This window comes from Python bivittatus, unplaced genomic scaffold, assembly GCF_059951505.1.
Source record: "Python bivittatus isolate LINGU-HERP-01145 unplaced genomic scaffold, Pbiv_v1 ctg000320_np1212, whole genome shotgun sequence".
NCBI lineage: Eukaryota > Metazoa > Chordata > Lepidosauria > Squamata > Pythonidae > Python > Python bivittatus.
Window position 1 is genome coordinate 12,661,210 of NW_028277052.1, and position 25,235 is coordinate 12,686,444.

Sequence of the window (25,235 nt, forward strand, 5' to 3'; positions counted from 1 at the left end):
ACGAATTCCTCTGGGCGCAGAGGAGAGGGATGGAGGACCGTTGCTTGTGTTTTTAAATCCGAATTTAGAAATTTAAGGTGGGGCAGTTAAGAGCGGGTTCATCATAACCTGAAAGCCGGCGGCATGGCTTTGCTACTGCGGCTTCCGGCAAGCTTTTCGATCCTTCAGGTTCTTTCATGTGATGAGTGGGGTGTTCACGCGCATGCGTGAGATGTGCCGTCCCAGTTGTTACGACGGGGCACAGAACCCATCTGATCAGAACCGAGGGAGCTCTTCTGCGTTTGATATTCATTTCACTCGTGGGTGTGTAAGCTTGCTATGGTTGCTTTTTGCTTGTGAATTAGTTCACATTCAGTTGCTGTGGGTTTCCTGGGCTTTATTCCAGGCATAATGGGTGCAGTAGGACCCAGGAGTGCCAAGCTGCCGTCCACAGAAATGTGGCTTGCCCTACAAATGACTTGGTATCTTTATATGATTTATTTGTATTTGTTTATATGAACCATTTGAAACAAAACAAAAAATAGCAACAAAAACTTATGGGGGAGACAGATGTTCTTGTGTTTCCAAGCGGCAGGTGATAAAAGAAAAGCATTTACATTTAAGGAGAAAATGCCATGAAGACGTGCTCTCTACATTGGACATTCTAGCAATCAGAAGCGGAGAGCTGATATTTGGCCAGGGGCTATTGATCAATCAAACCTACCTGAGAAGGGGCAGGGAGGATAATATGGGAGAATAATTTTTGCCCGAATTCATGGCTCTGCACAGAACATTGAGTATAAATATAACATCTGATTATGTTGAAAAGCAATTCCATTGTCTCAATACACAGAAAAATGTAGTTCAGGATATATGGCTTCTGGTTCTGCTCCTGTGATCTTGAGTATATATTTATATTGTGTTGTCATCTGGTTGCAAATGATAGTAAGTAATTATGCATGTCTGAATTAAACATGACCACTGTTTCAGGATCTGGTGCTTTGCACAACAGGAAACAAAGTGTTTCCAACACACAGCAGGCACCCACCCAAAGGGGAGCAGGTTAATGTATGTGTCTCTCTTTACATGTGCCTGAAAATACTTTTGTTCTACTCAGTTGGCAATCAGAATTTCTGTCTCCATGTTCCATTTAAAGACAACTCTGTTTTGGCTCAGTCACATCCAGTCTTCACCAAACTAGGCATGCTTCCTGAGGTGACCAGAGGCTTCATGTTTCTGTGTTTCATGTTCATATGATCTTTTAGTTTTTTTAATATTACAGTGTAATAAAATGTCTAGATTAAACCAGAACTGACCACTACACTTTAAAGTTTAATACAGTATTATGCAGACTTTTTTATGAAGAAGGTTCAGATGGACAGCCCCAAGTTCAGATGAAACAACCTCTCTAGAGCATCTAGATCTGTGACTTGTAGTCCTGCATTTTCTATTCTCCCTTCCCCCCTTATACATATAATCCAATATATGCCTACCCTGATGTCTTGATTTCTTTTGCTTCACCCACTTCTGTTTCCTAAAAAGATATTGTTCTTGGAATTGCATGATCCACACCCTTTCTATCACTAGATGTATTCTCATAGTACATCTTTTCCATAAAGTTTTATGGAAAAGATGGACTATAAGAATAAAGTTTTAGTGTCCAAGTACTCATGCCCTAAATTCTGTTACCAAGCCTATAAGAGATTTTTTCTCTGTCTTCATTTCTTGTTTTGTTCTTTCCTGGATCAAATTTTAGATTGTAGTCATCTTAGGGTATGATTGATCAGCACTTAACTCACCTTCACGGATGCTGAAGGGGCTAGTACTTTGATGGGAAATCCCCAAAAAATTCCAGGCAGCAGCAATGGCCAACCACTTTTGCATTGCTGACAAGAAAAATGCATGCTTATTTCTTTAAATTTATATCCTGCCTGACTCCTGTGACTCTGAGCAGTTGTGCCATGTAGTCACCAGATGTTGAAGTCAACTAGAGAAAAACAGCTGTGTTTGCACAATATAGTTGTGATTAACATGGCCTTGGTTTAGTCCGTTAACCCAATTTTCTGGGTTTGCACATTACATTAAACTAAAAAAATCCAATGTAGGTTGAATTTGCAAAATATCCTAGGCTAAAATGTATTTAGTTTGTCACCGTGTTAGGCAAATACAGTCTGAATAGTAGGAGATTTTCAGAATTTCAGGAAGGGAAATTTGGGACCTGAGCTGCAATTCTGCTTTCAGTGGTGGGTGGGTATTAAAGTTCTGTGCACAGGTACCTTCTCACCCCCCCTATGCTCCAGAGTATCTTCTTGGTATCACATCTGAAGCTGTGCATAGCCCTAGTAGGTGCATTCATGGGTATGGGGAATGGTAACACAGTGCGTTTACCCTTTAATCCTACATGTTGCCTTTCAGTCTTTATTACTGTTAAGTGATTACTCATGTTGGTATAGTAAAAGGGAAAAAAATCCAGTTTCAGAGAAAGTACTTTTATTTTTCTATACAAGGACAGAATAGGCAAAAAAAGTTAAAAGGCCACTTATGAAAATAGTCCCACTTATCTTCTGAAATCTAAAAGAAGGGTTCAGTCCTCTCCCTTTTCATGCCTCTACCTTCGTCACTTAGCCACCTATATGGAGTGCCAAATGCCACAGTGTGGCTCCCTTTCTCCATAATATTGGAGAAGATTGGCTCTTTGCTGCTTTGCTGGGTCAACTGTGTTAGCTGAATAGTGCCTCTTCTACAGCCCATGGAAGGCTTTCTGCTTAAGTCTTATGTAAACACTGTAGATTTTGCAGAGAAGGATCTAGCAGAAGTCAGCAATAGCTCTTGCTTTTAAATTGCAAAAGGGATCCCTAAGGAGCATGAATCAAGACAGCCCAAATGGCGGGGGCTGACTTACTATAAAAAGAAAGGTCTCATTAGAAATTGGAGATGCTATCGCCATCTGTGGATTCGGACCAGCAATTCCTAGACAAAGGGAAGACTTTGACCTCACAGTTGGCATCACAACAACCAGTTGCAGAAACCTGGCACTGGAGTTCTATTGTTCACCCAGGTCATCCTGGGAAAGTTCAGACTTCATGTTTCAAGTCCATCATGTGTTAGCCATCCGAAATCTAGATTACCATGCAGTTCTGATCAGTCTTCCCCAGAAATGGCTCCCAGATTGTAGATGGAGAACAAGGCCAGCTTGTCTTCCATCTTGGCACTAGGTATGGTCCCCGCTGCCTTCTAAGAAGGTTAAGATGAGCATCCACTTGGAAATACCTCAGTCTGTGACTGCGTGTTGAAGCCCACAATCCCAAGGCAATAATCTGTGTCAATAAAGGCTTTGGGGGAAATGTTGTGGGCAGGAAGATGGTCACACTAGTTCATCTAGGAGGATTCCAATGCTCTGGTGAGGCTCTGCGGGACCTGCTATAGGCTTATTGCACATGGGACAGACACATCGAACTTCCAGCCACTTCACAAGGCACCTGCAGCCAAAATGGGGGTTGGGGGTGTAAAGAGATGGGGAAGTATCCTTTGAAAATACAGATCCAAAAGCTTCATTATGACTCTCTGAGAAGACCCTAAGGTAGCATCCCCTTTCTGATCAGCATCCCTTCCCAGGTCTACCCTTATCTGGGCCAAATGACATTGGGCCAGTTCTTACTGAAGTGCTCATGTGCATCTTGGTGAATACATTAACATACTTTATTTTGTTTGAATCACTAAATTATGAGAGTGATTTTAATTATGCTTTTTTTTAAAAAAAAAAACCCTTTACAGCAGCCTTGCTCAATTTGCTGTTCTCAAATGTGTTGAATTACAATTCCCTAAGAGTTTAGATGGCAGCAAGTATTGGAAGCTGATTTACAGATTAGATTTTATCCAGTATCAGTAAATGGCTGTACACAGAATGTAACGTTACTATTTATTCTCTCCTCTTTATGCCTATCCCAGAAAAAATGTATTCAAATGTGCTGAAGTTCAGGTGGCATATTTACTCTGAGATGAGTATAAATAAAGTATTTGCTGTTTCAGCAAAGAAAATATGTGCAGTTGGTCAGCAAAGTGTAAACGTTTATCAATTTGATGAGGTGATTTCAAGAAATAGTCTCAGAAGTTGTTAAGGAATTATTTAGCTATCTTTTATACGCTAAGAGAGTGCTGGGAACCACATACTGCAGCCCTGTAGAGGAGTATGGAGCTAACCTTGAAGAAGGAATACAAGAACAATTAGATAAATATCCACTTAGCCCTTGGGAAGAACAGGGGGTGAGAAGGAAATTCAAGATAACCCCATCTTGATTCTATTTAATATAAGAGAGGCAGAGGGAAGTTCTGCCAGACTTTCAAGATTCGGTTATGACACCTAACAATAATGAAATAGAGTTCCAGTACTCTTTGTGGTATTTGTTTCCAGGTCTGGCCTACTTCAAAGCGCTGAGAAGCTCTTATGCAAAAGTTGATGAGTTCAGTGAGGCAGATGCTCTGAATCCCTAAAGAGAACTGAAACAGAAACCTTTGCACGTGAACTATTGAATTAGGGACAGAGGTTTCAGTCCAGAAAGGAAACCCATTTAAAGGTCTTCCAGCCTAGCAGGGCCAATGGCAAACCAGGCAGAAAATCCAACTTTTGATGGTCCAGGAACATGCTTCAAACCACACAGCACTAGTGGTACCTCACAGAGCAGCTGCACAGAGCTGAGGTTTCCCAGTTGTAACACTGAAAGTTCCTGATAAAATAGGGCCATCCTGGCTGTAGTCAGACACATTTGTTCAGCACACTTGCTATTATTTAACTCTTGGGTTTTTTCAGTGCAACAGGTGCTGGAATTGCAGAGGCAGAGCAAGTCTGTTACATCCTTGGGATAAAATCTCACTGCACGTTCTTTGGGACTGTGTATGAGAAAGAAATAAAAACAAAGCGGGACAATGTGGACAAGGCAAGACCCTAGAATGAATTTGCAGCTCTTCCTCACCCTATTTTTTGTCCAACATTTACCTGACTTTCTGTTGCTTTTAAAAAAAGAGACAGGAGTAAAATTTATTATAGTAGGTGGACATGCTCTGGTTAGATCTTCCATATCTGGACTTCCATGTGAAACCAGATAAGCTGAAAGCAACATACATCCATGTTGGTTCCAAATCAGGTATGAACTGAAAAGCCCCTTCCCCAGCTGCTGTTGTCAGTAGCATGGATGCCAGGGAGAACATATGATATTGCCACTAATTAAAGCTAAGCATGTTTGAGCCTGGTATGTGCTAAGATGGGAAACAGGACAGGGACTCTACCTGTGTCACTTTGAGTTCTATTATGGAAAAGAAGTGGGATACTAAAGTAAAAAGCAGGATTATTCCACCCTAAAAATGTTGGTTCTAGATCAGATATGCTGGATACCTGCAAAACATGGAAATGTCCTGAAATAGAAGATACACACATGTGCATCCTGCATTGGAATTGTATCCCCTTGGAAGAACCATTTTTCTTCTTCCCTGATCAAGCTCACCCATCCTTTCCACTTTGGAGCTCAGTCCAAATGCCTCCCCTAAATTCAAGTGAACTCTCAGTACAAAATAGGCCTAGGCCTAGATGTTCTTGGCTCCAGTGTTGTGTTGGCTATAGCATCCTGGCACACTTCCTGAGTGTGATGAATTAGCTCTGATAGGTTTTTATCCATTTAATTCAGGTCTGTGCTTAATCTCCTTTCCCATTTGGTCTCCCATGGCCCAAACATCTTAAAATACAAGAACTAGCCTCCCTCTTTATCATCCAGGGTGCCCACCTCCTCTTCCCCACCACAGGCATGGAGGATGCTGAATGAATAAGGTGGTTGCTTGCCAAGCTGAGAGGCACAAAGCAGCTTTTGGGGCTGTCCTTGGCAGCTACTCACTTTCTGTGGAAGGCATGTTGGCATGGCAACACTCCCAGCTCATCTTTCACTTTAAAGTCTTCCAGGCAGACGGCACAAGTCTGCTGCGGAGAAAGAGGGGGAGAAGAGAATGGGCAAACATCACAAAGCAGGAATCATGCATGCTGACCTGTTGTAGATTTCATAGCAAAACTATGGATGATTTTTTGAGGGCAGATCAATGGTTTTGATGGGAAGCAGAGGGGAAAAGCTTAGAATGGGAGGGTATCAAGAGGCAAAAGAAAGTCCACCATTGTTCTGCTGAGTCATTTGCTTCTAATCACTATGCAGTGGATGTAGAACTATTTAGCTCACTGTTTCTTCAACTACAAATGTGTCTTCCACAATCCAGAAACTATCTATGCAATCTAAAAAACATTCTGAGAATGTGGGGTTGTGTAGATCTGGGAGAACATCTGTTGTGGCCAAAACAGTCCTAGAAAATTGTTTTATATCATCATTTGATTATGGGTCTATTTAGTTAGCATTATCTATTCCAGCCTTTCCCAATTTCATGCCTTCTAGATTTATGGGGTCTGCATATCCACGACTTCCAACTAGCCTGGTCATGTTGGTTGGGTATTCTGGACATGGCAGTCCCAGCATGTATAAAGGCTATCAGCTTGGAGGCTAGTGGATTCCAGCACAAAACAATTCTTGAGAGTCTCTGGAAAAGGTCTTTCCCTATCACCTATCATCTCAAAGGTAGATTTGGGTGTACAGATCTAAAGTAATTTGGAGTAGATTGTCCAAGATTTCTGATTTCAACAATGGTAGCAATAATATTAATCTCAACCCTCTCTCCTAAATTATCCTGCTTTTATGGGACATCAGAAGATAATTTCTGTTTGGAAAGGCAATAACAGCCATTCAGTTTTGGAGTTCAGGGGAAAAAAAAAAACCTGGGTTCAGAATTCTGTAAATCTATGGCTGTGTTCACCTAATCTTGTCAGGTGAAGAAGTAGTAGCTGTATTTACACAACACAGCTGATTAGTGTTAACCTTGATTATGCTTTTTGCGACCCAGTGTATTGTATTATCTTATTGGTCAATGTATTGGGAAAGCCTGGAAAATAGGTTAATTCAGTAACCAGATTAAACAGGCTGCACAGACAACCTAGGTTTCTTGCAACAGACTCTCTTTGGTGGGGAGAGCGGATCTCTCGTAAAAGAATGAAACAGCTTCTGTCCGTATAGTCTGCCTGACCCTGAGCTCTCTGGCCTTTTAAACTAGAGATGCCACAGTGACTTTCTGTGAATTCTACACTCAGGTACATTGTCAGATTGGATTTTTTTCTGCAGTGGACTTTGCTTTGTTAGTTGGTATTTGTTAGATCACTATAAAGAATAATAGAATCATACCATTGAAAACGACTTTGGGGTGACTTCTAGTCCAACTCCCTGCCCAGAGCAGGAATTCTCAGACCATCCCCGACAAATGGCTGTCCAACTGTTGTTTCAAACCAGGGTGATGGAACACGCATGGGCCCAGGATGCAGGACCTGCCACTGCTTAATAGCTCCCAATCAGGAAAGTCCTCCTTATATTGAGTTTGGATCTAGCTGCATAAAGCTTCTACCCACTGGTTCTCATCCTAGCCTTGGGCTCTATGGAGAATGAATCCACACCCTCTTCCTATGACAGCCCTTCAAATATTAGAAGACTGGTATCGTATCTCCTCTTAGCTTTGTCTTATTTAGGCTAAACATATCCAGTTCTTTTACCATTCTTCATAGGATTAGGCTTCTAAGCCCCTCACCATCTTTGTTACTCTTCTCTGTACCCTTTCCAGTTCTTCAGCATCCTTTTTGGTATTGTGGCAACCACAACTGGACATAGTATTGCAAGTGTGGTCTGACCAGTGCAGCATAGAGTGGAACCAACATTTCCTGTGATCTTTGGCAGCTGCAACACACTACTGGCACACGCTTAATATGTGATCTGCCAGGGCACTCAGATTGTTCTCACAAATTCTAGTGCTGAGGCAGGTATCATCTATTTTGTACCTGCACATCTAATTTTTCCTACTTAAGTGCAGAACCATACATTTCTTGCTGTTGAACTGCATTTTGCTAGAAAAGGATCACAGTCTACTAAGATCGTTTTGAACAAGGACCCTGTCTTCTGAGGGGTTAACAGTCCTCCCCAGCTTTGGGTCATCTGCACATTTGTTAAGCATCCCCTCTATCTCCTAATCTCATTTATAAAAATAGTGAACAGTGGTAGGCCAGAACAGCATCCTAAGCTACCCCAGGACCTACCTCTCTCCATGTAGACATATATTTGCATAACCACACCTATGTACGCACCAGAAAGAAACGCAAGGATGTCTTGCTTTCATTATTGCTGAGAAATCAGCTCTTTTGATTCATCCGTGGGTTTACTCACCCCATGTAAGTTTAGCTTTCTGGTATCACCTTTCAAAACCACCTGAAGGAAGAAAGGCAGTAGATTAGGATAAGATTAGGGCACTGGTGCTGAACGGCTAAGGCAGTTATATTAATCCTGTTGAACATTGCGAAGACAAACAGCAGCAGCTGCTAAACTGCAAAAATATTGGTTGATGCAGAAACCACAGCACAACCACAGACAGACGTTCTGACTTAGAGAGATCCGGTCCAGACTATAGAATTCGGTGCATTTATCTGCATTAGTAGAGTTTCTCTCTTCTCAAACTTTCCTGCCCTTCCCTAAGCATAGCACATGATTTTGGTCCTTTCCTTGCATTATTTGGAATTTCTGATCTTTGAGCACTCTTTTGCACTATAGCTGGTTGCAGGATAACTGCTCCCCCCCAAAAAAGGATGCATGAGATTTCTTGTTCTAATCTAGCAAGACAATTTTTAGTATTTACCCATTGCTGCCCATTCAATATCAGTTCGGTAATTCCAGGAGTTGTAATTCCCACCATGTCTGTAAGACACTGGGTTGGGGGAGAGAGGCCATGCTAAAGAGATCCTGACTACGTAGCCTCAGTTTCTAAATGTAGATGTACTCTGGTGAAACTGAAGCCTTTTCTATAAAATATAGTCTGCAAAAGCTTCAAATTGTCTTTGGTTTCCAACACAGGATAGATTAGAAGGCAACTGAATGGCAGCGTTTAGTGCTTCAGGTTAATGTATTAGCACTGATACAGAGTTACAGCAGGATTTACACAACCCAGCTGATTAGTGTTAACCTTGATTATGCTTTTTGCGCCCCAGTGTATTGTATTATCTTATTGGTCAATGTATTGGGAAAGCCTGGAAAATAGGTTAATTCAGTAGCCAGATTAAACAGGCTGCACAGACAACCTAGGTTTCTTGCAACAGACTCTCTTTGGTGGGGAGAGCGGATCTCTCCTAAAAGAATGAAACAGCTTCTGTCCGTATAGTCTGCCTGACCCTGAGCTCTCTGGCCTTTTAAACTAGAGATGCCAAGGTGTGACTTTCTGTGAATTCTACACTCAGGTACATTGTCAGATTGGAGGTCTTAGAAACTTGGTTTATTCAAGCAGGGTTTCTTGGTTTATTCCAGCAGAGTTCATGTGTTCTTATGTGTCCTGCAAGGGACTGGGCAGTATACTTCTGTATATATGCGACCCCACATCCTCAGGCTGGCATAGATGGCTTCGTGACAATGTGTCTATAGCTGGCCTGGTCTAGGGTAAGCCTAGGTGGGCATGTTTCAGAAACATTCAGTATTCCAGGTACAAACTGCCTGAGGAGGATCAGAGTATTCAGATGTTTTTAAAGACAAATTTGCAGTGGTTTTTGCATTTTACAAACAGAACTCTTAAGATGAGCCTTTCCCTTGAAAGGAAAAGGAAAATGACTTAAATTGCTCATTTACCTCTTTGTATCCAAATCTTTCACTTTGTGCTTGATGCCGAAGTTTGCTGCAGAAGAAAAAGGAACATTTTTAATAAGCGTCAATGCACATCTCCAATTAACCTGATTTATGAGGACAGTTGTTTTTTGAACTCAGTCCCTGTTAAGTCACTAAGATATTACAAAACCTGTTGTTGTTGTTGTTATGCTGTTAGAAATTGAAACAACAGTCTCTCTGGAATTGCTCTAATTTAGGTAGGGGGGGGGGGTTGCCTTTGAAAAATCTGCTTTATATGCCTTAAGAAGGTACCAGCATTTTCATCTGGCCTGAACTTTTCCTAAGATTGGTGAGAAGTTTTCATTCCAGGCACTGACAATTTTGCCATCCGTCATGGAAAAAGACAGTATTTCCAGTCCCACTCTACCTTCAATAGCTACCTGTCCCCTGATGGCAAATATTGCTGAATGTGTTACAGCTTTCCTATAACAACAACATTAAGATCCATAGTGGGTTTAAACATCCTATTAAACATTTGTATATTTTTAGAAAAGGAAGCTGTGTTCATCAGTTTAGTAATATGCATTAGCAGTCAGCATAGGAAAGAGGATCCCTGATTTATTTTGTCTTTTATTATTATTCCATATGCATTTTACCTTATTTAATCACAATTCTCAGAGTAATTCCCCACTATTAAAATCAGGTTTATAGGCAAATTATACAGAAGTCATTATGATGGATCTTATAAAACACTGGAGGAAGTGTTTTCTGACTACTGCAAATATAATGGATAGATATTCAACAGAAAGTTAAAGTTGTGAGATTGATTCCTTCCTTCCTTCCTTCCTTCCTTCCTTCCTTCCTTCCTTCCTTCCGAGATTGATAGAACTCTCTAATTTGGAGGGTAGGGGAAAACTAGATATCAGATTCTCCCTCAAACTTCTCAAACAACTTCTGGGACAGATTGGCTCAAAAGGATCAATAGCAGAGGTCTGGCAAGGGGAGAACTAGAAGGGGCTGTAGCTCATAGGGGTCATGAGTTTCTAGTAGATGTTAAATGTTCTAGAAAATTGTGAATGCACTTTATCATGATTGCAAAGTAGCAGACTATTTACTCCTTTCTGTGGTTTGTGGTGAGAAACAAAACTAACAGAACAAACCAGGAAGTGGCTGGAGCAAAACAAACGTTTGTCTACTTACACTTGCACCATGCTGGTCTGCCATTAGTAGCAAGCTGTAGAACCACAGAAGTCAAGGTGTTCTATGTTTGTCATTAAGGTTGCAATATTTTTGCATAAATTTATATGGCAAATAAACCATGAAACATCATAGCTCTAACAAGAAGCCATACACATCTATGTACTGCCTATAACCTGTGAACCTCATCGCTCAGGGTTTGTTGGGAGTGGGTCAGCCTAGAAGTGCCATAAATGCCTTCAAACAAACAAATCAACCAACCTCCAAATGGAGACTAATTGCTACAAATGGCAAGAGTAGTTCCTAAAGCCATTCAGTTAAAAAAAACAAGAAAATAAGGCAGTTGATGCTCACATCTTGATAGCTGATGGCATCTGGTCATGAAGTACCCCTGCCCTCCCAACAACTGCGAAGATGAGCCAACAAGAATCTGGCTTTTCTTGAGTCTTATGCTGCAAGAGTCAGCTGTCACTGGGCAGTTAAATGCTCAAGTGTGTTAACAGTGAACCTGGCAAGTCTTCTGGTGCTGGAAAGTTTTGGTCAAGGCATAGTTATATCGTGCCCAGAGACAAATGTCCATTTGCTGCTGTGGAAGACAAACCAACTGGTCTGAACTGTGGGAAGCAGAAAATTGACTCTGAATAATCATTCTGTTTGGCGTGGACAGAGATTTCTTTGTACCCAAGCCGCACTATGTCGGGATCAGGGGCAGGATAAGAGACAGACACTGTAGCTGTTGATATGGCTGCTCTAGAAGACAAGAGGTCAATATATTGCTATGTGAGGCTAGAAGGAAATAAAAGGAGAATGCAGATCGAAAGCTTTGCTTCATTAACTTTGGAAGGAATAGCTCTTTTTGGAAGGTAAATGGTTCTGTGGATGAATAATCTGATATTTCATCCTGAAACTGACCAGTAAAATTTAAAGGAGGGGTAGGCAACTTTTTGCAATCAAAGGAAAATTGTCTCTTTAATTTGCTTTTTAGCCACAAATAGCCTGTTTTAGCAGTAAGCATGTTGGTGATATAGTGAGATCACCAGAGATATTTTGGGGGCAGAGATGCCAATGGATTTCAGTTGTATGATTTTGGGGAGCTCCAAGTGTAGCTCCAAAGGGATGGGAGCTATATGTGTCCTGTGGAACTGCATTTGGGAAACATAAGAATCAGATCATTGGTTCACTTAGCTCAATACTTTGATAGTAGCTGCCTCTTTCAGAGTTCTTCTTTCAGTTTGTGTCTTCCCAGCCACACCTGGAGACATTGGGCATTAGACTTGGCAGCTTTTGTATGCAAAGGAGATGCTCTGAGGTACTGCCTTCTCTCATCTAAAATGTTAATCAGTCCATGAGGAAGGATACAACCAGTAATGGCTGGTTTTTCGAAAGAAGGGTTACAGGTGTACATTTATATTCCTTAGCAAAATTCTATAGTGGGAATGTTCACAATACAAGCATGTGGAATACCCATATCCTGTATTGTATGTGTGATCAGCAAATAAAGTATGCAAACAACACAAAACAACTGCCATCCTTTGCTTTAGAAATGGCAGTTTTCCTGCCTCCTGATGTGTTGTCCATGCAGGGAATTTTAGTCCTTTGAGACAGAAGCTCAGGATGTGGCAACTGTGTTTGTTCCAGCAGATCTTGATGACATCATAGCTAGCAATGTAGATCTTCCCCTTGATTCTCTTCATCACTGATTGCTGGATAACACTCCCCCCATCTCTTGCTTTGGTTTGGGTATTGTAGGTTTATTTGGCATACAGAACTTAGGGAAATCAGGATAAATGTGCATTGCCTATTCAACTGCCTGCACAGATGTATCCTGCTATAATACAAATATCTAAAGCTGCCTTACATCAGATCAGGAAACTGGTCCATCTTGGGCAAGGCTGTCTATTTTTGCCGGTGTCACCTGATCTCTAAGACTCTGAATTGCAGCTGCCAATGGTTGAACCTGGGACCTTCTGCATATCCAAATCATAATCTGTACTTCTCCGCAACAGCTTCCATCTGTAAGGTTTCCTAAGGAAAAAGGTGCCTCCGCTTCCTACTTTAGTATAAAAAACCAGCCATTTTGATGTCCATCTTGGGTTTTCAGCCTTATGGATTATGATCAGAGAAAAATGAATAATTTTGCAGTTCTTAACCATAGGAGTAAGTGTGCTGAAATCAGACTTTAAAAGTTGGAGGAAATGTGGCAGGTAGCTATCTGGACCCAAATTTTGGACTCAGTTCTGCAGAATGGATTGTGTAGTTGGATTGCAACTTCCACAATTGAGGAAACTGCAGTCCAATTGCATTTGAAGGGTATCAGGCTGGAGGCAGGTGGTGTATTGATCCATTTGCAAGTCCTAAGATCTGAACTAAGCTAGCAAAGCAAGGTTGAAGAGCATTCCTGAGCCCCTGAACTGAGCAACAAAACATTTGAAAAGTTTGCAGTAAATATTGTTGAGGAAACTTCAGTCATGATTTATTAACCTGACAGCTCAGTGTTCACCTTTCAAAACCAGGAGAGCTGAAGTTTAGCCTTAAAACCCTGGGAAGCTAATATCACTGATTAGCTGGGAAAAAGGGGAAACCTGACCACATCTTTCCTGTGTCTTTCCATTTAATGTTCTGTGGTCCCAAAGCTCCAAAATGTGTTTGAAGACAGCAGCTCTGTGTCATTCATCAGGCTCTTTCTAGACATTCTGGCTGCAGATGACTGCAAAGTTTAAAAATAAGCTTTCCATAAATAGATAAGGAGCCAGGACATATTCCATAGAGACAATAGATCTGTTCCAGTCTTCTGAATAAGACCCTCTTCCCCCAACTTCCTACCATTTCCTGCTATGTTTTTGAGCAAGCACTGGTTCTCTTAAATGTGCAGCTTCTTACTGGGTGGCTGTTATTCATAGGATTGGGTCATAACTATAGCCTTGGAAAGGTTTAAGCACTCAGCTGCAGAATCATGATGAAGTCACCATTCATTTGAGAAATGATGAAAATATTCGGGAATTTTTAAGTTAGGAAGTGTGGAATTAGCTACAGAGGAGATAAAGAATGCAGTTATGTGCGGCTGATTTGGACCATATTTCCTATAGTCCCTTGAGGCCTGATGGGAGTTGAAATCCAAAACATGGATGGCACAGAGATGCCTGCCTCTTAGGGTTGCCTAGTTAAATCAGCGAGCAAAGAAAAGAAAGTAATTTTTCAGGTATAGTATTCCCAGCCAAAGAATATGACATTGGCCAATAAATTGCAAAAGATGCATTGATGCACAATATAGCTTCTGTGAATGCAGTCTCAAAATTAGTAACTCCACACTGTCTTAACAACCCACTTTTATGGTCTCTAGAAGCAAATGAGATGCTCGACTGGGTGGGTGACTGCTCTGATCCAATAAGTCACTTTTAGAAGTTAGATTGTTTTGTGTTTTTTCTTCCCAGATAACTTTAAAAAAAGCTGAAGTTTAACATTTGTTCCAAGTCTCCAGCCACTGTATTGTTTATGCCCATTGTTGGGATTGGAGATGAACAACAGTTTGGTTTGAGCAGACTAAATAGGAGCAGCATCTTTTGTTTATACAGAAACGGCTCGTCCACATGTAGCATGAGTTGCCCTGGAAATTTGATGAGCCAGAGTTGGTTTAAGATGACAAAGGCTCCAAATTACATTCAGAATTTTCTACTTTGTATTTGCTTCAGGAACACTAAATCTAAAGGATCTTGCAGAACTGAGATACATTCATTCTCTACCTAATCAATTTGCCTAACTGACATAACAATGGGCAAAATTTTCTAGGCTTTTGTTCTTACAACTTCCAGTTGTTACATACTTCATGATAGACATGAGGCTTCGATCAAAGCCAACAGAGAAGATGGAGAAAATCAAGAACAGCACAGTTGCTCATCTTGAATGGACAAGGCTGACTTCATGTCCTCCTAAGTTCAATCCTAGCATGTGATTTGAATGCCAAAGGGACACTCAGGTTTCCATGGGCAGTCCCTCTGCATGCAAAAATAGCCAGGTTTAGTTTTGGCTCTGACATTTAAAATAATCAAGTAGATTAGCAAGCAAAACAACTTTTACCTGAGACTATGAAGAGCCTCTGCTTAGTAAGTCATGATTAAAATAAAGAGTGTCTTAGTATGATATATAAACCCAAGCCAATGTTTTATCATGGAAGAATCCACAGTAGGCTTCTAGGGACCTCTAGCTGACCTTGAAATTTAGTTTGAAAACTGCTGCTCTAATCTGAAGAGGTTTAAAATTACTGAAAGTATTGATTCTTCTTCTATCTGCCCCCTAGTTACACTGAAAACAGCAAAAGGACACACAACCACAGCCAATAACCCAGGTGCATTTATTGAGTTTCCTCTCTTTTGCCATCTGCACTCAGAGTCCTTTTAAATGGAAACATGACTCACCTAATGAAGTAACAGCAGAAAATGAGGCTGAGCACGAAGATGAAGACACCTGTGCCAAAAATCACCATGTAGATGTTCAGTGGCAAATCCTGGAAAGTGATGGGAGGCATGGTGCACGTTTTGTTGGTATAGATCAACCCCAGACCACAGAAGCATCCTAGAAATGAGAAGCAAAGGAAAGGAGGTAAAGGTTGTGTTGGTACCTAATGGTGAACCAGGTCTATTTTAACCACAGTTGGTTGAATATGCCAGGAATAAGCTAGGCTCAGTCTTGCAGATGAGCAAAATACTCAGAGCTTGTACAACTAATTTTAGAATTAATTCTTCATTTCTTCTGCCAGTGCCCGGAGAAATGTGTGGAGCAAAAGCAAACAAAAAGCCACGGTTAGAAGAAGCTAGGATCTCTACATTCTGGGTTTTGGAAGGATGGGTTTCCTCATCATATTAAGCCAAAGACAAGCTGTGTTATGGCACAGCTTATAACAACATACGTGAATCAGGTGATAGCCTCAGCAGAATAAAAAATAAAAGGCAGGAAAGAGGAGAGACCTATTTCAAACTGTAGTAACTTTTCTCATTAATCCTAGTGTATAATTTTATTAGTATATATCATGATATTGATTGGAACATATCAATCTTACTAGGTCTTTTGTTCATAGGCTTTTCCTCAAATGATTTCAAGTATCAAAACTTGCAGGTAAAAGAATGAAAATTATGTTGACAATAGGCCTGATATCCACAGATAGCATCCTTATGTAGCTACCAGTAACTCAGTACTATTACAAGGTTCACTGGCATCAAGTACAAGCAGATTGAGAGTAACCATTTAAATTTCCCACAATGCTTTAAAGCACTGTTGCTCCAGGGCGTTGTGGGAAATTTGAAACATGGTGACCAATACAGATTGGATGATAACTCTCTATTGCCAAACTCTATTGCCACCAAGTAAAGTCAGAAGAGATGCCTCAGGCATTGAAGAGGGTCATATAGATAGCAGTGTGACAAGCCTTCTCTTGACAATGCCTGTTTGTGTTAATAAATTAAAAAACCAAGGAAAGAATTTGAGGCAGCCATTGATTAGAAAAGTGGAGAACTTCTAAAGCAGAGATGAGGAATCTGTGGCCCTCCAGCTGTTGTAGAACTAGACCTCCCAATATCCCCCAGCACTGATGCTACTGGTAATGGTAGTCCATCAACAAGTGGAGGGACCCAGGCTTAGAGTTACAACATTAAGCAGAGATGGACATGCATTTACTTTCATGTATTTAGCTAAAATATTCCTACCCTGCTCTGAGGCATTATGACATTTAAAGTGGCAGAGAAAAAGATAGCAGGAAGAGACCACAAGTATCAAGCAAAAGATTCCTTCTTCCAGGAGCTCAGTAGCAAAACAGAGGTATGTTGGTAGTTTACATGCTCTAACCACAAAACCAGACTGCAAGTGGTTATGCCTTGAAGAGAATTCCAGTATTGGAGAGCACCCACTGAAACAGTATGATCCCCAGCATCAACTTAACCATGCCTCCTAAAGCAAAGGATGCACTTAAAGGCTCAGAAGATCTCGCCTCCTCTTGCTACAGCCAGTCTTGATATGTTGGATTAAAGTCCCATCCTCACCAACTAACATGCTGGCTGGAGAGCATGAAAATTAGACTCCCAGAGTGGGAAAGAGCTATAGAAGCCATGGAGTTAACCTCCTCCAGTCCAAAGTAGGAAATGATGAAAGCATGATCAGATGAACTATTTAAAGAATCATTACACGAACAGAAACTCTGTTGATTTCACACAAGACACAGATCAGCTGGGGTCAGTAAGAGGAAGACTGGCTTAAAGACCCTACAAACACAACTCAAAACATCAAAGTAGTAATGCAGAAACTATAAGCAAGATATAAAAATGAAATGAGGCAGGAGATGCCATTCTGAAGCAGAGATAATTAAATGCTGGCCATTCAGCACCAAGCAACAGACTGAGAGGGGAAAAAGGTGATTTTCAGGATGAATGCACTGTCTTAATTATCCAAACAACAGAAGCATATGTACACATAGCACTTGACCCTTGCTTTCCCCAAAGGGGGTGGAGGTGGCAGAAATAAGGTAGGAATTTTAAAAGCAAGCACAACACGTGCACCTCAAGAGGTGCTGAGCACAGGAATGTTCTGGACCCCAAAGCAAGAGAGGAAGAAGGGTTCTCCTTTGACAGAGACCCTATTTTGAAGAAAAACAGTGAGGCTTCCTTGCCTTCTCCAAACACTCCCAGGATGAGCTTCTACATTCTTGCTTCCCCTTCAGTGCTGCTGGGGAGTAACCTTGGTAGCAAAAGCCAATATACAGGCTGAACAAATGAAAATAGAGGAGCGAGCAGCTTGCTTTCTCAACCATTGCAAAGGCCTGCTGGGAAGATGACTCTCAAAAGGCCAAAAGTTAAAACCTGTTCTGACATCTCTCTGGCCCTAACCCTGCCTTGTGTTCCTCTAATGGTAGGCTTCCACAACCACTAGGTAGAGCAACTCTTGTGAAGTTGTTGCCACCACCTATGGACAGCAGCATTCTTGAAGTCCATTTTCACCCTCTAATTAAAAAGCATGTTGGCTTCCATTTAGTGATTACTTCCAGGTCCCCAACTTGTGGGGAAAATTGAAATCAAAATAGCTTACAAAGGACATGATTTGCTCAAGCTACCTGAAAGCTGCTATGACTTTGGGTCAACCAGGAAGCCCTTTTTAAAACCTTTGATGAATAAAAAAAGCTTGATTTATCTCCTAGTGCTTCTTGACAGTTTCTTCAGCTCCAACCTTTGTGTTTTAGCCTGACTGGTGATGTGCTATTGCTGCTTCTGAAGTTCTGGAAGGGTTGGAAATTTTGGAAGCAATGAGTCCTAAGGCAATACCTTTGTATTTTAGAGGAAACTAATAACTTCTGGAAAATCTTGTTCCTGGTAAATAGTGTGTAATTATTCTCCTATAATCCTAAACTGAGGTTAACACAACAAAAATGTTGTTTGTGTAATGGACACCTCAGAAAATGCTTTGTAAATGTTGGTTTGGTTGTAGTTAAAGATGCTGCAAGCAGTCAATGAAGCTAGGGATTCATTGCATTTACTTTTTCATACTGACATATCACATGTTGGATGACTTGGTTTATGAAATAAATGAAACAAGCACTAAATTTGGTGCTATGCATCATTCAGATTGATAGACCTTGCCAACATATAAAAGCATGAAATTCTGGTATCATTCAATGGCACAGGTATGCAAAAGTTCAGAAAATAAAAAAGGAAGCAAATACAGTTTACAGAAATGTATGCGTTGCTTCTCAAATTTGATTTTTTTTATTCTTCAACAAAAGTACAAGAAACAGCAATATGGCCACATTTTTTGAAGGGATTCTGTATATAACATAATTTTCCAGGCCTTTTCCCTCCATTTGTTTGTTTTTATTCCATTGTCATGATTATTAATGTTGAGGTTACATTATACTGTTAACACTGCTGTATGTTCTCATATTAGCTTACTACAATGAAACAGAATGTTACTGCCTATTAGAATAATCATGGTTCAGCAAGACTTACTAAGAAGTCTGTTTCACACCTGAACCACTTCCTGTCTTCTCTGAGATTACCTCCACAATGACTCTGAGAAGAGGTAATTACATTCAGAGAAAACACCTTTGCCAGCTGGGATTATAGTTCCCCAAAATCTAGGCCAACATGGCCAAAAGCCCAGCACCTGTGGCAGGTACCTGATTGGGGAATGGCTGTTCTAAGGAAGCATGATCTCCTAGCCCAAGTTCGAGGATGACTACAGAGGAATTATCACAGAACTGATAATATGCCAATAAGCAGATTTGTCTCAATGCAACTGCTTTGGCTTGTTATTTTGAAATTACACTTGTCCTCTTAAGATGAATATCTAAATAAATCTTAGGAAACTGCACAGTGAGGGGAAAGTTACTGCTTCTTTAACAGGCCACCTCAGTGAAAGCTGATTAAGGACATTATTCCAGAGGAGGCACAGATTGGTTCAAGCATTTCAATATGCTCTGGAGTAGGCCCTGAAAAACAGCTTGGTACAGAATTCAAACCCACTGCCAAATACTAAAGACAATTTTTCCAACTGCTATAGATTTGGGAAGATATACTGGCTAAAAACAGTTACATTCCATTAAGACAGATGTTACTGACATGACTAAAAGTGCTTCTAGTTGCCCACATGCCAAACCAGAAGGGGAAACGGTGTCTTTTGAAGAAGTCAGTCTTATCACAAGGATGCAGGTTTAGCAGGTGGTTTCCCCTGCCATCATTTCTGGCATGTGCTACAAAATCACATTTTCTCCCCTTTCTGCGCCTGTTCCACTACTGCTCATAAGGAGACAGCAAGAGGAAGCTGTTGCTCTTCTTTCTTTTGTTCCCTTGTTATGCGGCCAAGGATGACAGGTGATTAACTGTAAATAGTAAAACAGAGGAGCCCAATTGAGTAGACGGGTTCGTCATGCGCCTCTTGCTGCATCATTACATCATATCATTGACCTATCTCGCTCGCTTCTGCCTGCACAAACAGCAGTGATCCACCAAACAGGATTCTTTCCCAGCAGGAACAAAACAACAAAAAAAAATTCCAAACACAAGTCTGTGCCCCTGTCGAACATGCAGGTTTCGGGTGTCTTTGTTCATGCATGCAGTGAAACACAGCTGCTTTGTTCCAGGCAGGGAAGGGAACAGGAAAAAAACCAAGGACATTGGCAGCCAAGGAGGCAGAAGAGAGGTGATAGGCAACAGGAACACTGGGGGTGGATGGAAGTCCAGTAGGGCATGGTGTACCAGGAGCTGTTGAGAAAGCATTGTTTTTTCAAAGAAGAAACACAAGAAACCCGACTATTTCTCCATCTACCTGGATATGGTTGGTCCTGACTGGCTGGTTTACAAACCTCTCACTGAGGTTTCTTCCACCACATGCTGCCTAAGACTGTCCACTGAGGATTGCACAGATGGAAACTTGGCTGCTCAGTGTGCAAGGAGGGTGCCCAGAAGCAGGTTGCCTCATCAGTTGAGCATCAAGGAACAAGAAGGAGTTTCCTTCTTTCCCAGTTTGAAGACAGTTTGACTACCCTATTTAATAGCAATATAAAATTTATCTTGTGAAATTCAAGGTCAGCCTCCCCTAAAGGAAAATTAGAGAAATGCATAGCTTTCCCTTTCTGTATTCCCAGAAAATTTAAGATAAAACCTTCCTCCCCACCCAGACTATCTTAAAGGTAGGTTATTTGAGAGACAGTAGACCTCCTTTAGGTCAACACAGTATTGAGAGTAATATTTTTCTTTTGTTTTGGATTTGCAAAGCACAATGGCTGATTTGCACTATTAATACAATGGTTGCATGGTCTAGATTTGGACTTGGCATTCCACCATCAGGTTATTTTATAAAAAGTCTGCTTCCTTCTCCCTAACCAGAGGAACAGGACATTTTAGGAAAGTCATTTCTCAAAGGTGGAATCACCAAGCTGCAATATCAGGAATGAATCACATGCATATATCTTTAAACACCAAAAATAAAAGCCTGAAAAAAGATGAACATTGGTACAGAAGGTTTGCCATGGGTAGAGAGGTGATGATTTTGATTTCCCAAAGGCAAACCAGTGTGATTTCTTCAGAAAAGTCTCATGAGGTGAGAAGGCTGTTCCTTAGTGGATCATGACAGCAGCTTGAGTGAGGCCCCACACCATTAATGGTCTGCATCTGAATGTTCTGATCTTCTAGCAAGTGGACCAAGTCTCATCTGACTTTATTGAGGGAGGGAGGGGTTATTTCCAAGCAGAGATACCTAGTACTGTGTTATAAAATAAGCTTTGGTCCTCCACAAATTGCATATTTCTCAATGTCAATCTGTGCCTAGCAATGAAAACAGCCCAATGTTCTGTTTATTTCTAAAAATCAGGGGCTGAAATAGTTTGCTTGGAGAAAGAGAAATGCAAAATAAAGATGTGGGCAAGCTGTAATGGATGAATGTCCTGTGGTCTGGTGGTAGTAAATTCCTTATCCTGGCATGTTGGAAGGTGCATTATACCAGCCTGACCCAATACTAACCCTTTCAACTGCAGCAGCTCCTAGACCCCCCACTGTTTGATCCTTTTGATCTAGAGAAGCCAGGATCCAGCCTGGAAACCTGCTGTTTTATCACTGGGCTTCATCTCATTTCTTAAAAGCCCATTTGTTCCCCAGTCTTTCAGATTTACAGTCTCCAGACCTGGGCTCTCAATTATTCATAGCTTCTTAGATGTTGCCAAAGTGTTTCATCCAGGATTTCACTTCTAAGAGCTTAACCAGATGTGGGAAGGATAATCCATAATAGGACACCCAACTTTTTTTTTCCTTTAAAGCAACCATAGAGCGCTTTGATTTTGATTTGACTGCCAATCCAGAGAGAAAGAGAGAGAAGGAAGGAAGGAAGGAAGGAAGGAAGGAAGGATTTAAAAGTCTGTCTCGTCCATTCTCTTGATTGCTGAAAGTTTTAAGTAGCCTTTTCTGGATAAAAAAAAAAAGGCGTAATAGAAGCACCATATTCTCTCACTTCCAATGGTGCTGATACCAGCTTTGGTGTGCGTGTGAATCTGGCTTGGCTCACTCATGCTGTTAAGTCATGGTTTATAGCTGAATAAATCAGTCAGATACTACATTAATCCCAAACCAAACACATTACTGGTGATGTGTGAATTCAATCTGTGCTCATGAGTGTGTCTGCAGCTAGGCTCCTACATCACTCCGAGTTACTACTAGTCTCACACTAAGCAACTTTCTCTTCATCCTTTATAGTGGGGGGGGGGCAAAGAAACCTACCAGCTCTGCTTATTTCCCACTGAAATGTTTAACGCTGCAAGTTCTTTCAGTCTAGTTTACAAAGAATGATAGTATGTTTTATCACCTGAAGACCAAATCTCATCCATCTGCAGTGCCAAGTGAAATAGATGACAATTGTTTTCAGCATGGAAGGGCCCGAGAGATAAAAAGAGAAGGCAACTCTTGTTCAGCACCATAAGCATGGTTCAAATTCTGACTTAAAAATTAGGCATTCAAATGCTCTGCCTGGGATGGCCAAATCTTTCTTTTTCTTTTCATCCTGTTTATGAAGAAATTAGCCTCATTTGATAAGCTCATATTGTTTCTTTTTCTTAAAAAAAAAAAAAAATCAAATTCTCACTCATCTTTATACTCTTGTCTGCAATAAGGGGGGGGGGGGAAGCCCCCAAAAAGAATCAAATTCTCACTCATCTTTATACTCTTGTCTGCAATAAGGGAAAATAAAAAAGCCCACTTACTTTACAGGGTTGTTGTACACAAAACAAACATATAGTGTACATCAAACACTCTTGATCACATAACAGCTCTTATAAGCTCATATTCAATTTCCAAGAATGATACTAATGTCAAGAGTTGTTATAAGAAAAAGAAAAGAAAAAAGGAAAGTACAAGGTTTTCAGCTGGACCAAGGTCACAGTTGGAAGAATGCAAGGAGTTAATATAAGATTAACAGAGGTCCTACTGAGGGAAAAAAAAATAGAGTTGATTTAGCTAGCAGACCTGCAAACCTACACCTGAAAAGCAACTCTGCTTTATATAGACTCCACTGAAGGGATTCTAAAACATTCTTTGTTTACTGCTTCTTGTTTGCAGACAGTCCTGACAGTGGGGAGATGGGACTTCTGTTGATGTCCCAACAACAGGTCTGTTCTAATTTCATCCACGAGGCTGCAGATGGTAGAAGAGGTTGGCTTGAAGCAAAGCAAAGCAGAAGAGGTTAATTGAGTCCCTGACTTTGACTCCTCAGTGTCTTTGTGGATACTCAGAATAAACCACTTCTCCTCCTCCTCTTCCCCTTCCCTGCCATTGTCTTTGAAGCACATGGCCCAGAGACTGCGGGTTAGTTAAATTTCATGTAAGTAGATGAGGAAGGGGGAAAAAGAGGAAATGAAGAAGGAAGCCAGACAACAAAAGCTGCTTGAAATAATTCATCCCAAGCAGAGCTTTACCCTTTTAATTAACCGTTTATAAAAGCAGTCACCATCTGCTAGGCTTCTGAATGAAGCCAACCCCCGCCTCGCCACAAAATGCAACACACAAAACAGGATTTTAAGAAACTTGCCCGGCTAAACTGTGCAAGATAAGAGAGTTTTGTGTTTCTCCTTTGTGCCTTCAGCCAAGATGGATTCATTTCTTATCCCCTCTCCTCCTCTGGAGGGAGGAAAAGAAGGATCCCAAAGCCAAATACAATGGGGCGAAAAAGTATGAGCAAAAGAAAATGTGCCTGCCTGCAAGCAGCCATCCTTGGAGTAAAAACATCCACAAAATGGAATCAGCTCAGCAATTTTTTAGAGGTGAGTATGGATAGTAGTTAAGCAGTAAGGGCCGGGGCAACATTCACGAGATTGGCCTATTTCATTCAATTCACTGTTTTTACTGTTCGATTGCCATTTTGAGATTGTGGCTGTTGAATCTGTTTGGAGTGCTTGGCTTTGCTGCCTTGTTTGACGGGGTAAAGAGTTTTGCACATAGATCTCCGTAAGAAAATCCAGCTTTATTGTTTTTGCCAAGAGGAACTAGAAAAAAATAAATAATGGGGAGAATCTGGTGCAACCCGGCGTCCACTTTTTGGTTTGTTTTTCAGCACCTGTAAGTGCTGAAATGACCAGGCTGGCTGTGGCTGATGGGAGTCATAGTCCAAAACGGGCAGCACTAGACACTATTCAACAGGGAACACTGTGAACCCAAAGGAACTGACTAATGATCTGACAACCTTTCATTACATTTGCACAATAGAACCCAGTTATTGGATTAACCCAGAGTTTGCACATACTCTGAATCCTAAATCAACCAAAGGGACTGGGTTTGCATAATGTGCCAGCAGCTAACAACAATCCAAGAGAAACACTTACCACGTCGCCTAGCCCAAGACCTACATGCTGTGTGCAAACCCAGCTAGGTTTTTGACGTGGTTGCGTGTGCCAGGGCTGTGCAGACTTTGCAGTCAACCCAGTAAGGTTGCTCTCCCACTTCTCCCACAGGATTGACTTCAGAGGGCATAATCGCAGGATCGTGCGGTTCCCACGCAAACCGAGGTTTAGGAGGGAAGGGAACACGCCTCCCCTCCGATATTAGGGAGAGGGAACCCCAAGACTACGGCCTAGCCGGAGGACCCGTAACAAAGGCATTCAGCCCCGTCCGTTCTGCAGCGCATCGGCCCACTCCAGCCTCGCCGCTCGGGACGGGGTTGGGGAACCTCAAGGCGGTGCTGTTTCCTTAAGCGGAGACAAAGAACAGCCAGCCGACCGACCCACTTCTGGAAGGGGCGGAATCATCTCTCTTCCTCTCCCTCGACCCGCAGCAGCTTCCTTTTGATCTCCTAAATACAACAGCGAGAGGGGGGAAGATCCCGCCCCCCCGCCCCCAGGACTAGCAGCTCTACCCCACCAGCGGATCTGGCCGCCCCATCTGCACGGAGGAGCAGAAGGGTGATTCCACGGAGACTTGAGCGGGTGGCTTTCTCGCCGTCCCCCGTCGCCGCCGTGGGTCAGGCGGACTTACCGTTACACCACTGGAAGGGGTGCATCAGAGGCCCCAGAGCAGCTGCTCGCGGAACGAAAGCAGAACAATAACCCGAAACGCGCGGGCCCCCGCTGGCACTCTCGCTTTACAGGGCTCTCTCCCCACGTCCTCCAGCCAGCCTTGGAGCGGGACGCAGCATTCCAGTTCCGGGGAATATCTCCTCCCCGTCGCCGATCCTCCGAAGGAAATTCTTCCAGCTCGGCCGCGGGAGGCTGTTTCGAACGGCTCGATCCGAGGCGAGCCTCCGCGCAGCGCCCAGCCGAGCCCCAGCTTCTTCCTCGGGGCTGCGTTCAACACACGGCTTCGGCGACCGAACCCTCCGCCTGGCCAGCCCCGCCCCCCGCCA

At 41.9% G+C, this 25,235-nt stretch overlaps 1 protein-coding gene and 1 non-coding gene across 3 annotated transcripts; one reads left to right on the top strand and one right to left on the bottom strand.

The window, feature by feature from the left end:
- Nucleotides 1-159: 159 nt before the first annotated feature.
- LOC112541314 (small nucleolar RNA U13) lies at nt 160-257 on the top strand. Its single transcript, XR_003085331.2, has one exon. It is a non-coding gene; the product is annotated as a small nucleolar RNA U13 (small nucleolar RNA).
- Nucleotides 258-2,432: 2,175 nt separating this feature from the next.
- Nucleotides 2,433-25,007, bottom strand: RNF122 (ring finger protein 122). Of its 2 annotated transcripts, none has more exons than XM_088139125.1 (6): nt 24,869-25,007; nt 15,296-15,452; nt 9,711-9,756; nt 8,268-8,309; nt 5,862-5,941; nt 2,433-3,458 (listed from the first exon to the last, which is right to left on the bottom strand). In XM_088139125.1, the coding sequence occupies exons 1-6, from the start codon at nt 24,891-24,893 to the stop codon at nt 3,344-3,346; spliced, it is 465 nt and encodes a 154-aa protein (XP_087995251.1). In that variant the 5' UTR covers nt 24,894-25,007; the 3' UTR covers nt 2,433-3,343. The 2 variants fall into 2 exon arrangements, with proteins under 2 accessions (XP_087995251.1, XP_087995250.1); XM_088139124.1 differs by having other exon boundaries at nt 2,434-3,458; nt 5,862-5,944.
- Between the last annotated feature and the right edge of the window lie 228 nt (nt 25,008-25,235).